Source organism: Mastomys coucha, unplaced genomic scaffold (genome assembly GCF_008632895.1).
Source record: "Mastomys coucha isolate ucsf_1 unplaced genomic scaffold, UCSF_Mcou_1 pScaffold5, whole genome shotgun sequence".
Lineage (NCBI taxonomy): Eukaryota > Metazoa > Chordata > Mammalia > Rodentia > Muridae > Mastomys > Mastomys coucha.
The window spans coordinates 40,982,286-40,995,718 of NW_022196911.1; the positions used below are offsets into that span (position 1 = coordinate 40,982,286).

The 13,433-nt window shown below is 42.6% G+C and overlaps 1 protein-coding gene across 5 annotated transcripts in view; it reads left to right on the forward strand.

Moving 5' to 3' along the window:
- The first annotated feature begins 3,145 nt into the window (after positions 1-3,145).
- The window catches only part of Clint1 (clathrin interactor 1), a 56,824-nt gene continuing 46,536 nt past the window's right edge, over positions 3,146-13,433 (forward strand). For 2 of the 5 annotated variants that reach the window (XM_031355020.1, XM_031355022.1), the window contains exon 1: positions 3,146-3,368. In XM_031355020.1, the coding sequence (XP_031210880.1) occupies positions 3,328-3,368 (41 nt within the window). In that variant the 5' untranslated portion in view covers positions 3,146-3,327. Of the gene's footprint in view, positions 3,369-3,448; positions 3,741-12,001; positions 13,024-13,433 lie in introns of those variants that run through there. The other 3 variants (XM_031355019.1, XM_031355023.1, XM_031355024.1) reach the window with 3 other exon arrangements.

Below are 13,433 nucleotides of genomic sequence, written 5' to 3' on the forward strand. Positions count from 1 at the left end.
AGGTTGTCCTCAAACACAGTATGTAGCCGTGCTGGCCCAGAACTCATGCTAGTCCTCCTGATTGAGCCCCCAGGTGTAGCATTACAGGTGTGAGCCACCATGCTCCACCCAACTGGTCCTCTTGGAAGTCTGGATAGTGCTGAAGCAGGCAAGCATACAAGAGTCTAGGAACCTGGGAGTCTACTAAGTTTGAGTTATGTACACACTGCTCTTTAAATAATTCACTTAGCTGCCTATCTCCTTTACCTGCATGCACCACAAACACAAACCCCTCTCTGAACAATGCACCTAGAAACCTTAGGACCCCACCTACATCCAACTGCCCATATCCTCCCTTGAACAATGGAGTGAATTTCTCCTCACTTAACAACAATCAAACTCAGACAATTTCCTGTCCAACTATAATCCCAATGTATAAAGCCCAGAAATACCAATCCAGCCTGAAGTGCTTTTGGGTACATGAACAATAAGGCAAAATTATGTCTTCAAGTGACCTTTCGGGGACAATTACCTATTTATCATCTTATGGCTATGCATAATTTGGGAAGGAACATGCATAATTTTGGAAGGAATATGTGCGGCATAAAAATGATCCTAAGAATTAATCTATTACTCAAAGCAGACAACCACTCCTCTTTAACTCCCTGAAAGGGAGTGCCAAGCATCAATCAGGGTCCTTGCAGTATATTCTAACCTTTTCTATTGCTTTGCTTTAAATGAACTTTTCTTGATTCTTTAAAAATCAGTGTAAGCCCTTATTTCAATTATTTGAATAAGAAGCTAGGAACCTGGAAGTCCTAGACCACAACTGTGATCTTTGGTAAAAAGTGTTGTCCCATGGCTGCCATACTATACTCTGTGAATAAAACCTCCCCCAAGGAACCACTCGAGAGCCAACTACCTGAGCTAAGCAGTCAGTGTCCATTCTCTATGACTGTTCATGGCATGCAACAGACAGAGCTGAGTATGCTGTCTTTAAGTCACATATTGCTTTAGTCTTAGTTCAAAAGCATTGGTTCATTTAGCGAAAAATATATTTTCTTGAGAAGGGATGGGCAGGGAGCCTCCCCATTTATTTTTCTACCCTGGACATTTAAGTCGCTATAAAGAAGTTACTATGGAAACTGCTCCCAAACTTGCATGATTAAAAAGGTAAAAATGGAACACTCTGCTGATATGCAAACGATGAGCCTCCGGAGACCACCTTTTAAACAAACTCCTTCTGAGCCCTTTTAGGGGCTCTCCGGAGTGACCGGTGGACAGGAAAGGTTCTAGATGGCCCCGGTGGACTCTAAACATGCCACAGGTAACAACTCAGATTAAGTCTGATTGAGAGTATCAGATGCTCACATTGTGCTTGGTGGCTAAATGGTGAGTCCAGCTGTGCACTGCTGTGAAGGGCCCAGGGTATGGACACTGCTTGTTTTGTGCCAAGTCCATTCTACAGGTGTCCTCGTGACTGGCCTGCTTGAAAGTTAACTTGCTGAGCTCTTATTTATGCAAAGCAATTTCTCTTATCTGCCCTGGCCGAATTCCATCCTTTGAACGATGGGCTAGACAATACTTTCAACAGGAAAATTAAACTTTTCTTTTGAAAGCTCCATTTCTCTGATTACCTCAGCACCTCTTTGCCTCCCTTCCCAACCTATGGCTCCAACTTCCTTAGCGTGATCTCCAGGGCCCCTATCTTAAGGCATATGTGAGTCAGCTTTATCTTGGTTTCTGCTCTCTGTGGTTCTCAGTTTTGTTTGCTTCTTTTTCGAGACCATACTGGAGTGCTTTCAAAGCTGCACTCCAATAACCAAGTAAATACAAACTGATGCTTGACTGAAGGATCTGGAATAAGAGGGCCTGGGTCTTGACAACTTACAGTCGCTGTTTTCCCTTCTTTGTGAATCTTAGATGCCTTGTGTTCCCTCCCCCAATCATTCTTATCTTGATCTTCTTACAGCCAGTTCCTTTGCATTGTTCCAGTTTTAGCTTATATTCAATCTCTTCAAAGAGCCCTAAGTATTGTTATTTTTCCTCTGACATTGTTGTCTGTAACATTATTTTCTTGATTTTGACAAGCACTTATTCTCTGTAATTAAATATTTTCTTGATTGCTATGTTCTTCCTCCTTGTTGAAGCTCCCAGGGAACTTGAGCCCCCAGCTGGAGTTCTCGCTTGTACCACCCTGAAGATGCTCAGTAAATAGTGGCAGATTTTTATATATGTAGTTACATATATATTTTTTTAACATTTAAGTAATTTTTGTTTTTCTATCTTTATAAATAGATAATATTTAATTAAACGTTTTAATCATAATTTAAAAAACAAGGCCTTATTTTGAACCCTGGCTGACCTGGAACTTCCAATGTAAACCAGACTGTTCTCAAACTCATTGAGATTCCTCTGTCTCTGCCTCCCAAGTGCTAGGATTAAAGCAGTCTGCAATCAGGGCAGGTAAAACCTATAAAAATTAAGGAGTTGCCTAAAACAAAATTTAATATTACTTCAAGTTCTATCACAAGTTTTGACTTACATAGTAAGTGAAAAACCTGATCAGTGGAAAATACTTTAGCAGATCTCAAAAATTATGTATGCTTTTAAAAACCAAAACCACAAAGTTCTTGGGTATATCACATGAAACACATATAGATATGCTGTGTTTGTGTATTGGTGGCTTTCTGGTTTCCCAACTATTGTGAACTAAGTTTCTGAGGCTTGTTACAAAGAATCTAACGAGGGTACCAGGTAGCTCTCTACAGATAAAAATCATTGTATCATAGAACTAGAGTGAGAAGGATTTAGAATAAAATTCTACACTGGTCAGGACTGGAATGTGGGGTTCAGAGAAGTATGGGTGTCTAGATATTTAGAAGCAAATGCAGAAACGCGTGCATAAATGAAGAACACGCACGCCAATCACACTCTGTGTAATCATGCTTAGCATCAGTGTTGTACATCTGAAGAAGGTGAGCGCGAATACTGCAACTGTTGTGATGGCAATCACCTGGAGGCTGTGTCAGAGGTCCCCAAACCGCAGCGACCTCGGCCCTCCCGCGCTCCGGGGGCGCAGGGCGTGGACTACAATTCCCGGCGTGCGACGCGCGGCGCGGGCGGAAAGCCGGCCACTTCCGCCCCACGCAGCGCCGGTGCGGCCGCGTCTCGACGTGTCACTGGCGGCGCCGTGGCTGTGGCCGGGAGAAGGAGCTCCGGCTAGGGAGAGTTCGCGGCGGTGGGTGGCGGCGGCGACCCAGACCTGGACCAGTCCCGGCGCGGAGGCGTCCCGGGGTCCGTGGAGAGTGGCGACGGGCGGCGGCGGGCCGGGCCGCGCGGGGCGCGATGCTGAACATGTGGAAGGTGCGGGAGCTGGTGGACAAAGCGTGAGTATCGGGGGGCAGTTGCGGCCGGCGCCGCGGCGGGGGCGGGGAGCGTGCGCACGGTGGTCCAGCGCGCGGGGGCACGCGGCACGCCCCCCCTCCCGCCCTGAGGCCTGGTGAAGGCGGCGGTCGCCGCGGGCCTGGGCCTCGGTCTCTGAGCCTCCCGTGGCGCAAACCCCCCTCCCTGCTCGGGTCCCTGCTCCCCCGGACGTCCTCACCGCGCCCCTACCCCAGGCCAGGCAGACGGAGGCTTTGATGGTACCCTTGGAGTTTGGCTTCCTGGACACCAGGCCCGGCTTTGGGGCGAGGGGACGCGGTCCTGCCGTCCCCGGTAACTCCCGGGTTATAATTTGGAGACACCTTAGGCCTGGCCAGGTATGCCCTTTCCCTTGTTAGACACCTTTTCATTTCTAGTGAACCTGCGGTGGAGTGAGTGGGAGGTGTAACAAGTGGTCATTGTGGACAGGCTGGAGTTGCTCAAGAGGAGTCTCGCCCTTCGGGTTTTTCACACTAAGTGAAAGCAGATGACCAGACAACTTTTCATGATTGTTTTCCTCTAACGTTCCCACTACTCTTCGTTTTGGGATGGGCTGCTTATTCCATTAGTTTTCATTAAGACATCATTTAAATAAAAATTCCTGTAAAGGGGGGAAAAAGCCGAGTTTATATCCTGTTGACCTGCTTTTAACTCCTTTCCGACTGAAATAACTCAGTGCTTTTAGTATACTAAGAAACCCTTGACGCTTAAGTTGAGCATATCGAAAATAACAGTAGGTCTTTTAGGTCACCAGGAAATAAGAGTTTAAATATTTAACCAGCCCTCTTCCTTTTTGGGTTTTTGTGATTATGCAATAAGTGTGGTAAGAAAACAGTTCTTTTGAACCACCCACCTAACCTGAAACCAGGAAGTATAGAAGCTCTCTTTGACCCCAGAAAACAACATACTTTAAAGCAACTTGGCTGATGCTTCTAATGGAACCAGTGGTTGATGGTGCTTTCCGATTTGCTTTGCTACCAAGGAATCGGTCAGGTGCTAAAGAGTACGGTTTTCAGAACCAAAAGAGCTGAGTTCGGAACTTTATAGTATTCCTGTCTTCTCCAGTTCAGAATGAAGATAATTGTGGCCCTCTTAGTCTATGAGGGTGAAGAGCCAGGGGCTTCCATTTTGTATGCTTGCTTGTAATACAACACGTTCATGTCTGTGCTTCTGAAAGAAAACAGTTTTCCGACTTTGGAGTAAGATAAACTTCATTGAGAAGCTGCAGGTCTGGAAAGATTTTGCTTTAGTGGTTTTAGTATTCATTTTTCCCAATTAAGTGTGCAGAAATTTATATGGGACCATTTTAATACTTGTAAGCTCTGTTTTTGCCAAAGAAAAAAATCATTTACAGATCCATGGGTATTTTTAGTATATCATATGAGGAATAGAATACCAACTTAGTGTAAGAGTTGAAAGAGGTCTCAACAAAACTGCCACACCTCTACTTCTAAGTCAGAATAGCTGGAGAAAATTACTAAGAAACTTACCCCCAGTCCACCTCCTACCAAATGTGATACTGCAGTCTGAAGGGACAGTGAAACCAGTCTGCTCTCTTTCTTGGTTCTGCCCAATATGGATTATAGCCTTGAGCCAATTTACTCAAGGATGTGTAAGAATGTTGCCACCAAGAACTTTCCCAAAGCTCTTTTGTGTTCCTGACACACTGAAATTGAAACAGGAGGCAATTTTACTGATGAGTGCTCAGCAGTTGATTTTCCTCTTTAACTGGCAGGAAGGAAAATTCTTTAAAATGTAATCATTGTACAGAACCACATACTGTTACATTGTATGCTTAGAAAATCACAAGGGGGTGAAACACATTCATAGAGTGGCTGATTGGTTTCATAGGGGGACACAGATATGAGGTAACTGGCAGAGGAAGAAACAGTCAAAAGATTAGCATGGGCGCCCTGGTAGCTAGATTACAAGGAGTTCAGATTCTGGTACTGCCTCTAACTAGCTCTGTGTGTAATTTGAGGTAGAATAACTCCAAACGTCAGGTTTCTTATTTGTAAAATGACAGGTGGGGGCTACATACAACTTCAGATGCTTTGGGTATTTGACGAATACCCCTCCACCACGCATGTGCACACACATAGAGCCGACAGTGAAATAAAAAAAAAAGTTTTTTTAGATTGTGATTAAAGGTTGAGGCTATAACTCAGTGCTGAAGTACTTGCTTGTGTGGCATGTATAAGGCCCTGGGTTCAATCCTAGTCCTGAGGCAGCAAGTTAATTTTCTTAAAAGCTATGCATGGCGGCACATACCTGTAATACACGCTCTTGGGAGGCATAAGCAAGATGAGTTCAGGGTCATTCTCTGCTACATAGACCCTTTGAACACAGCTAGGCTACGGAAGACCCTTTCTTTGGGGGTAAAAATAAAGAATCAGGGATGTAGCTCAGTAGTAGAATGCTTTCCTGGTATGTGGAAGTCCTGGGTACAGCAAAGTATAGCCAAAAAGATGGCCAAGGAATGTTATATTTAAATGTTTCAAGTAATCAATAAGTACAGCTCATGACTCAGGAAAAGTAAGACATTTAGAGTATATCCACTAGCAAATGTGACTTATTTCAAAAAGGTAAATGTCCTCTTTCCAAATGTTTCCGTTCCCCAGAGCAACACTTGGGTTCTGTGTGGTGCTATGCTCAAAAGTCAGGAGAGATTTCAAATTCTGGCCTTGGTTGTCTGAGCCTTCTGTGAAGTAGGGGCTAGTGTCCCTCTGTGGTTGCACCTCCTGGTGGCATAAAATGGTCTAGAACAGAACATTATGAAACAGCAGGACAGCAGATAAGGCCACAGGCTCCAGAGCTCAGGCACCCATTTCCTCCCGTCTTGTTTAGCTGCTCACAAGGCAAATGTGGCAGGAAAGGATAAGTGAAGAAACTTACAGCTGTAGCTAGCTAGGCATTATCTATGACCCGAATTCAAACTATAACAAACTGGATACATTTATAATCTGTAATCCCACGCAAGGTATGAATTGACAGTCTTGTAGCTCTAGCATTTTCCTCTGGGAATCTGGATGTTTCTGGCAAAAGTGACTTGCATGGTTTTGGTACCAAGAAGCTGCTGCTGGCTCTGCAAGCCAGCTCACCCTTCCCTTACAGGGAGTCATGTATTCCACCAACAGACCTGTCTCAGCATAATTGTTTAAACAGTCCTATCTGTGTAAGGTCAAGGCATCTGCAGCAGACAGGCAGTCCATTTTAAGTCATTCTCTCTGTTATAGCCCCCTCCCACCCTTAGCTCGTCATCACCATACATTTTCATTCCTAGATGTTTAGCTAACGTGATAGAGCTGTGTGCACTGCTGTTGCAGTCTGACTGGCTCCATGGGAAAGCTTTGCTGTCCAGAGGACAGCATCTTCAGTTGTTGGAACAGATAGCACATTTGTTGTGACTCAGATTACTTCTGTGGATCTCGCGCAGTGAGGCCCACACTTGGCAGAGAACTTTGCTCCATCCACTACAATGTGAACGAACACTCTTGGTTTTCCTTTCCTTTCATCCCCCGACTTGTTTTCCCTCATCCTGACCATGAGTCTTTACTCAGTTCTTGGAACTTGAAATCAAAGATGAGAAGGTGGTTGTCAGCTCTGATCTTCTGAGAACAACTGCTCTGAACCAGTTGTTGAGAATTGTGGCTGCTTAGACAATGAATTAATTATTTTCCTTTTCTTCTGGTAACAGGACACAAGCAGGTATTAAGAATTTAATTCCAGAGAAAGAAAGATGAGTTAGTTTCCCTTTTGCCAGCATTTCATCAGGTAATGTTCAGACACTTAGGTTAGTATGTTTAGCACTGCTGTCGGGTTTGTCTTAAAAGCCCTTACCTACCTGTACCTTACCAGTGTGCATTTTAGTTTTAGTTCACAAGTATTTGTATGTTCACTAATATGTCCACTGGAGGTACTTAGCCATTTTTATTTTAAGTATTGCTTACTAGTTGAACTGGCTGGTTTTGTGTGTCAACTTGACACAAGCTGGAGTTATCACAGAGAAGAGAGCTTCAGTTGGGGAAGTGCTTCCATGAGATCCAGCTGTGGGGCATTTTCTCAATTAGTGATCAGTTGGGTAGGGCCCCTTGTGGGTGGTGCCATCCCTGGGCTGGAAGTCTTGGGTTCTATAAGAGAGCAGGCTGAGCAAGCCAGGGGAAGCAAGCCAATAAGGAACATCTCTCCATGGCCTCTGCATCTGCTCCTGGTTCCTGACCTGCTTGAGTTCCAGTCCTGACATCCTTTGGTGATAAACAGCAATGTGGAAGTAAGCTAAATAAACCCTTTCCTCCCCAACTTGCTTCTTGGTCATGATGTTTTGTGCAGGAATAGAAACCCTGACTAAGACACTAGTTGTGCTCCTAGTTTTTACAGTATGGCTCAACAGTTGTGTGTATGTGCATGAGCGCATGTGTTCCTATATTATTTTTCACACTCCTTATGATATTTAATAATTCCTTTAAGAAGAAAAAGTGGTTTAAAAATGACAGCTTAAAGCCGGGCGGTGGTGGCACATGCCTTTAATCCCAGCACTTGGGAGGCAGAGGCAGGCGGATTTCTGAGTTCGAGGCCAGCCTGGTCTACAAAGTGAGTTCCAGGATAGCCAGAGCTATACAGAGAAACCCTGTCTCGAAAAACCAAAAAAAAAAAAAAAAAAAAAAAAAAAAAAAAAAAAAAAAAAAAGACAGCTTAGTTGCTTAAGTGCTTAGTATTTAGGAAGCCATACCTGAAATTTTGTGTAATAAAAACTGAAAATAAGTCAGCACCAAGGACCTAGATATGAAAAGTAAAGTAATAAGCCTCTAGAAGATTTCAGAAGTTCACTATGCTGCCTGTATTCATGCATACTGCTTTCTTTTGGGAGGTGGGGATGGCATTTTAGAGCAAATTTCTGATACTGTATCATGTTATCTATTCTGTAAATGAATTAGTTCCTAAAAGGAAATTGGACACAACACAAAAGGAGTTGTCTTATTATGTATTTGTGTGCATGTTTTTAAATTATATGTGTGTGGGAGGAGGCTTGTGTATGTTAGTATAGCATGAAGACCAGAAGACGATGTTGGATGCCAGGAGCGGGAATTATAGTCAATTGTGAGCCTTACTATGTAGGTGCTGGAGACCAAATCCTGGTCTCTGCAAGAGCAGCAGGCACCTATAACCACTGAGCCCCACTTCTCCAGCCCTGTAATTTGTTTCAAATATTTTGATTAGTAGATATATCTCTTCTCCAGATATGCCAGTCTTCCCTTAATCTCTTATTCTGTAAGTCAAACTCCCACTTTAAAAAAAAATCTTGTTTGTTATTGAAGAGCCTAGGTTATTTGAATTTCTCTCAGTCTGCATTTTGCAAATTCTAATTCATGTTCTTGTCCCCTGCATCACCTGTAAAATGACAACTGTGTCTAGTCAGTTGATAGATTCAAGCTTCCTAGATTGGAAGTACAGACTTAACACATTTAAGTTCCAGCTATACACTACTTTCAGGACTACATACTCTTGTCACATCCTGTGAGCTTTTTTAGTCTTCTTCAGTATGCTCATCTTTGCTAGTCAGAGGTGTCTCTTAGGTAGTGCTTACTGAGTCTGGAAGCCACTGATGGATCAAACATTAGACATGGGTTGAAATCTTAAGACTGCTACTGAGAAACAGTTCTTGCGGTGTTAGAGCAGTACCTCTGACATCGCCCACCATCTGCTAAATAAGACATGGTTATTTGTTTTAAAGGTTCATGGGTGTTAAGCAGAAAACCTTTTAAAAAATGTTTGATACTGCTACCTTCTTTGGTAATCTGTTGTTACTGTTTTGTTACAGTAACCACTAACGCTTAGGACACTAAGTATAGTAAGAGAATAAAGATACAATAGATGATTTACTAGTCTGTAAGACCTGCCACCTAATAATGAGCCCACTGTTCACAATGGGCTTTTTAAAAACAGGTATCTGGTTTTATGTTTGCATATGTGTGTGTTCATTGCTCTTGTTCAGTTCTTGTGGAGGCCGGAAGAGGCAGATTCTCTAGAACTGGAGTTACAGACTATTGTGAAGTGTACATGTGTGCTAGGAGCCAAATCCATGTCCTCTGGGAGAGTAGCAGTACTCTTAACCACTAGCCATCTCCAGCCCCACAGTGAGCATTCTTTTTCTAGAACTTTTTACTTTCTCTTGTTGTTTGGTCTTTATTTTTCTTCTTTTATTCTTGAGAAGGTCTCCCTAGGCTAGAACTTGCTGTGTAATACAGGGTGGCCCTCTCAATTCTTTCTCCAGTTTCCCTCTACTCTGAGTGCTGGCATAATAGGTATGTGCCATCATGCTCAGCCTTTTGTCCTAAACACTGCTCTGCATGCATTGAATTATTTTTACCAAATCATGGATGCTTTTACATGAATATTGTGAAGCATATTGCAGAGTATTCTTTCAAAAGACATATTGAAGACTGAAGTGTTTGGAAAGACATATTGCAGTTTCCACCTGCCAGTTCCACTGTGCCATTCAGCCTGTTTTGTATTTCCCTAAGATTTAAAAAATATTGCTTATGTAAAACATTTTATCTAAAACATAAAAAGATTTTATGAATGACAATTGGAGCCGGCATTTCATCCTTAAACTGGGCAGTATAGTACCTTTCAAGTATATGGTAATAGATATCCAATTTCTCTCTGGAAGATTTAGTTAACTTTTTATTTATGTAAATATGTGTGCCTGCATGAATGTGTAATTAGAGGTCAGAGGGTGTTGGGTTACTGTGACCTGAAGGGGTGCTGGGAGCCAGCTCTGGTTCTTTGCTAGAGCCTTAAGTGGTTTTGAGCTCTCTATCCATCCCCAAAACATGATCATGTGACCTGAGTGAGTAGCATATATGAAGAAAGGGCTTTCTAGGTCTGCAGTGAAAACTCACTGAGGCCCTTCGATCTGAAAGTTGAATACAGTTAAAGGATAAAGTCAAGTGTTATTTGTATTTTAGCCACCTAAATATTCTTAGTTTGCCATGTATGGGCCATGGTTATGTGTGGTGTTGAATGGTTTTTTGGCATGTAGTTCATTTATCATGAAGCTAAATGAAAGTTTGTAACAGGCTGACATGATGGGTCAGTGAGTAATGGCATGGACTGTACAGGACTGGAGCCTGGAGTTTGACCTGTGGAACCCCTGTGGATGAGTCAAGGTTCTCTGTAGTCACAGAACTTAGGAATGTATGTATGTATGTATGTATGTATGTAGCTGGAATTTATTGGAATGTTGCAGCCACAGTCCAGCTAATCCATCAGTGGCTAGCTAGCTGTAAATGGAAAATCCAAGGATTTAGTAGTTGCTCAGTCCCACAAGACTGGATGTCTCAGCTGGTCTTGAGACCTTAAGAAGTGGGCTCCAGTGCCAGTGGGTAGATGTGCTAGCAAGGAGAAGGCAAGCAGCCAAAGAATAAAAAGCTGCCTTCTCCGTTCTTATGTAGAATTCCAGTGGAAGGTATGGCCTGTATTAAAGGTATGCCTTCCTACCTCAAGATCTGAATTAAAGCCCTGTGTCTTCTAGCCTTAAGATTTGGATCAAAGGTGTGAATCTTCTACATCAAAGATCTGGACTAAAAGTGGGTTCACTTCAAACCAAGCAGAAAATATCTCATTTCTGAATTGTAAGCCATTCCAGATATAGTCAGGATGACAAGCAAGAATAGCCATCACACCATGTGAAGGTGGAAAGCAAGAACTGATGCCACAAGATCTCTACATATATACTATGAAATGTCCTCTCCCCCTGTTCTCTTTCTCTCTTTCTATCTGGCATATACACACATATTCTGCACACATAAGTAATAGGGGTAGAGTTTATAAGACACTCCCTAGAGCAGCAGAACAATTCCTTAAAATATCCAGGTAGCACTGCATGTGGTAGCTCACTCCTCTAACCTGGTGCTAAAGAGCCTAAGGCTGGAGGATCATAGATTCCAAGCTCAATAGACTACATGGCATAGACATGTCTGCTAAAAGCAAAAATACCAGTCAGTTCTGCTCAGAATCCTTCAGTTGGCATCTCATCTCACCTCTGTGATCTGACTCTCCCTCTGACCTCATCTTCTACCTCTGCCCTGGGCTTCTGTATTTTATAACCAAAGCTTTCACACCATCCCTGTGCCTGTCTTCCTTTGTGTACATGTAGTTGTCTATTATAGTTCCTGTCTTTTTAATTGCTAAATGCTAGAATATCATGTACAATGGGTACTTTTTGTTTTTGTTTTTGTTTTTTGAGACAGGGTTTCTCTGAGTAGTAGCCCTGGGTGTCCTGGAACTCACTCTGTAGACCAGGCTAACCTCAAACTCAGAAATCTACCTGCCTCTGCCTCCCAAGTGCTGGGATTAAAGGTGTGCGCCACCAGGCCTGGTGTACAATGGGTACTTAATAAATATTTTTAAACTTGCTAACTTGGTGCCTGTTAGACACCAAGTTTTTTCTGGCCTCTGTGAACATCAGGACCACACTTTTTTATTTAATCTTTAAAAATAATAAAATCTTCTTGAAGTACCTTTTATTGTTTGACAATTTCATACATGTATACCATGTATCTTGATCATGCATATACCTTAATTCCTGTTCACACAGGTTTAATTTTCTAGTGAGGAACGTGGCTACAGAAGTCCCGGAGCATCCTGAGCTAACAGGCCTACAAAGTAGTCTAGGCTAAAATCCCAGCCACTGTTTTCAGGACCCGATCTGCAGTCTTTGCTGCTCTTCCAAAGCATCACCCAACAGGCTTGGCTTGGTCATTATCCTAAAAGGGAGGTAATGGTGTAAACCTTTTGCAAATTAACACTCATCTAGAAAAAGTACTTACTATTTAAGATTTAGAACCAAACTTGACAGTTGCCCTTTTTTCTGTGCACCTTCCACAGGAGAGAGATCCACTGTTCTCTTGTAGTAGTTCTGACTTCCAACACATACATACATACTATCTGTTATGTTAGCTGACTCAAAATGGGGGGAAAACATATATTTTCATATGTGAAAGAGGAAGCCTTCACTGTGTCATGAAAGCATTCTTCTGGCATCAGTCTCAAAGACTGATGTCCCATTTGCAGGAGTTATCTATCACACTGCCGAATGAGTGGTGAATTGTTGTAAATAATTCCACAACTCTTTAATTTCACAGTCCTTTGAATTTTGTACTATGGTCACTTTGATATGCCCATCGTGGTTTGACTACTATCTACCTTTTCCTAATGTTTCTTATGTTCAAAATGGACCACATAGAAATAGCATCTTAGATTTGTATGTACCTGACTAGGTACTGTGCTTTTCTAATAGGTTCCAAGTGTTTGAATGTTACATAGTAGCTGAGATAAGCTGTAGAAAGCTTACTTGTATTCAGTATACTTTAAGAAGTCTTACTAAGTTTCTACTCAGAGCTCTGCAGAGTACTGGACAACATGAAGAACCTTATGGTTCTTGTGGACCCTCTGGCTCTCTGAAGTTGCACATTAAAAACAAACAACACTGTGCTGAATGCTCTTCAGTTTGGATACTTCAAGTACGACACGCAGCCAGACCGGGAAGAACCAGGGGGAGCCAACGCCTGATGAAGGTCCTAGTGTTCAAACATGATTGCTGACAGAAATTCAAGTGAGGTACCAAACTGAGGGTCAACAGTCAGATTATACCCCTCACTGTGTTAAGCTGCTCCCAGATGGTCTGATAGCAGTGGGCACTGGGGTGGGAAGGACAGGGTGTCCTCTTTTGCCTTAACACTAGTCCAAAGTCAATAATTTAATATAGTTGTTTTATTTTACCTTGTCAGCTATTATGTCAAAAAAGTCAAACTTAATCTTGAAAATTTGCTAATATATGAGTTTAATCACAGGTAAAAATAAAAAATGAGGTTGGGTACAGTGACTTACACCTGTCATTGTAACACTTGGGCAGTGGATTAGGAATTCAAGGTCAACCTTTGCTGACTAACAAGTTTGTGGCTAGCCTAAGTAAGCTACACAAGACCTGTTTGTGCTCACAGAAGTGAAGTCATGGACAGTGCCCTGTT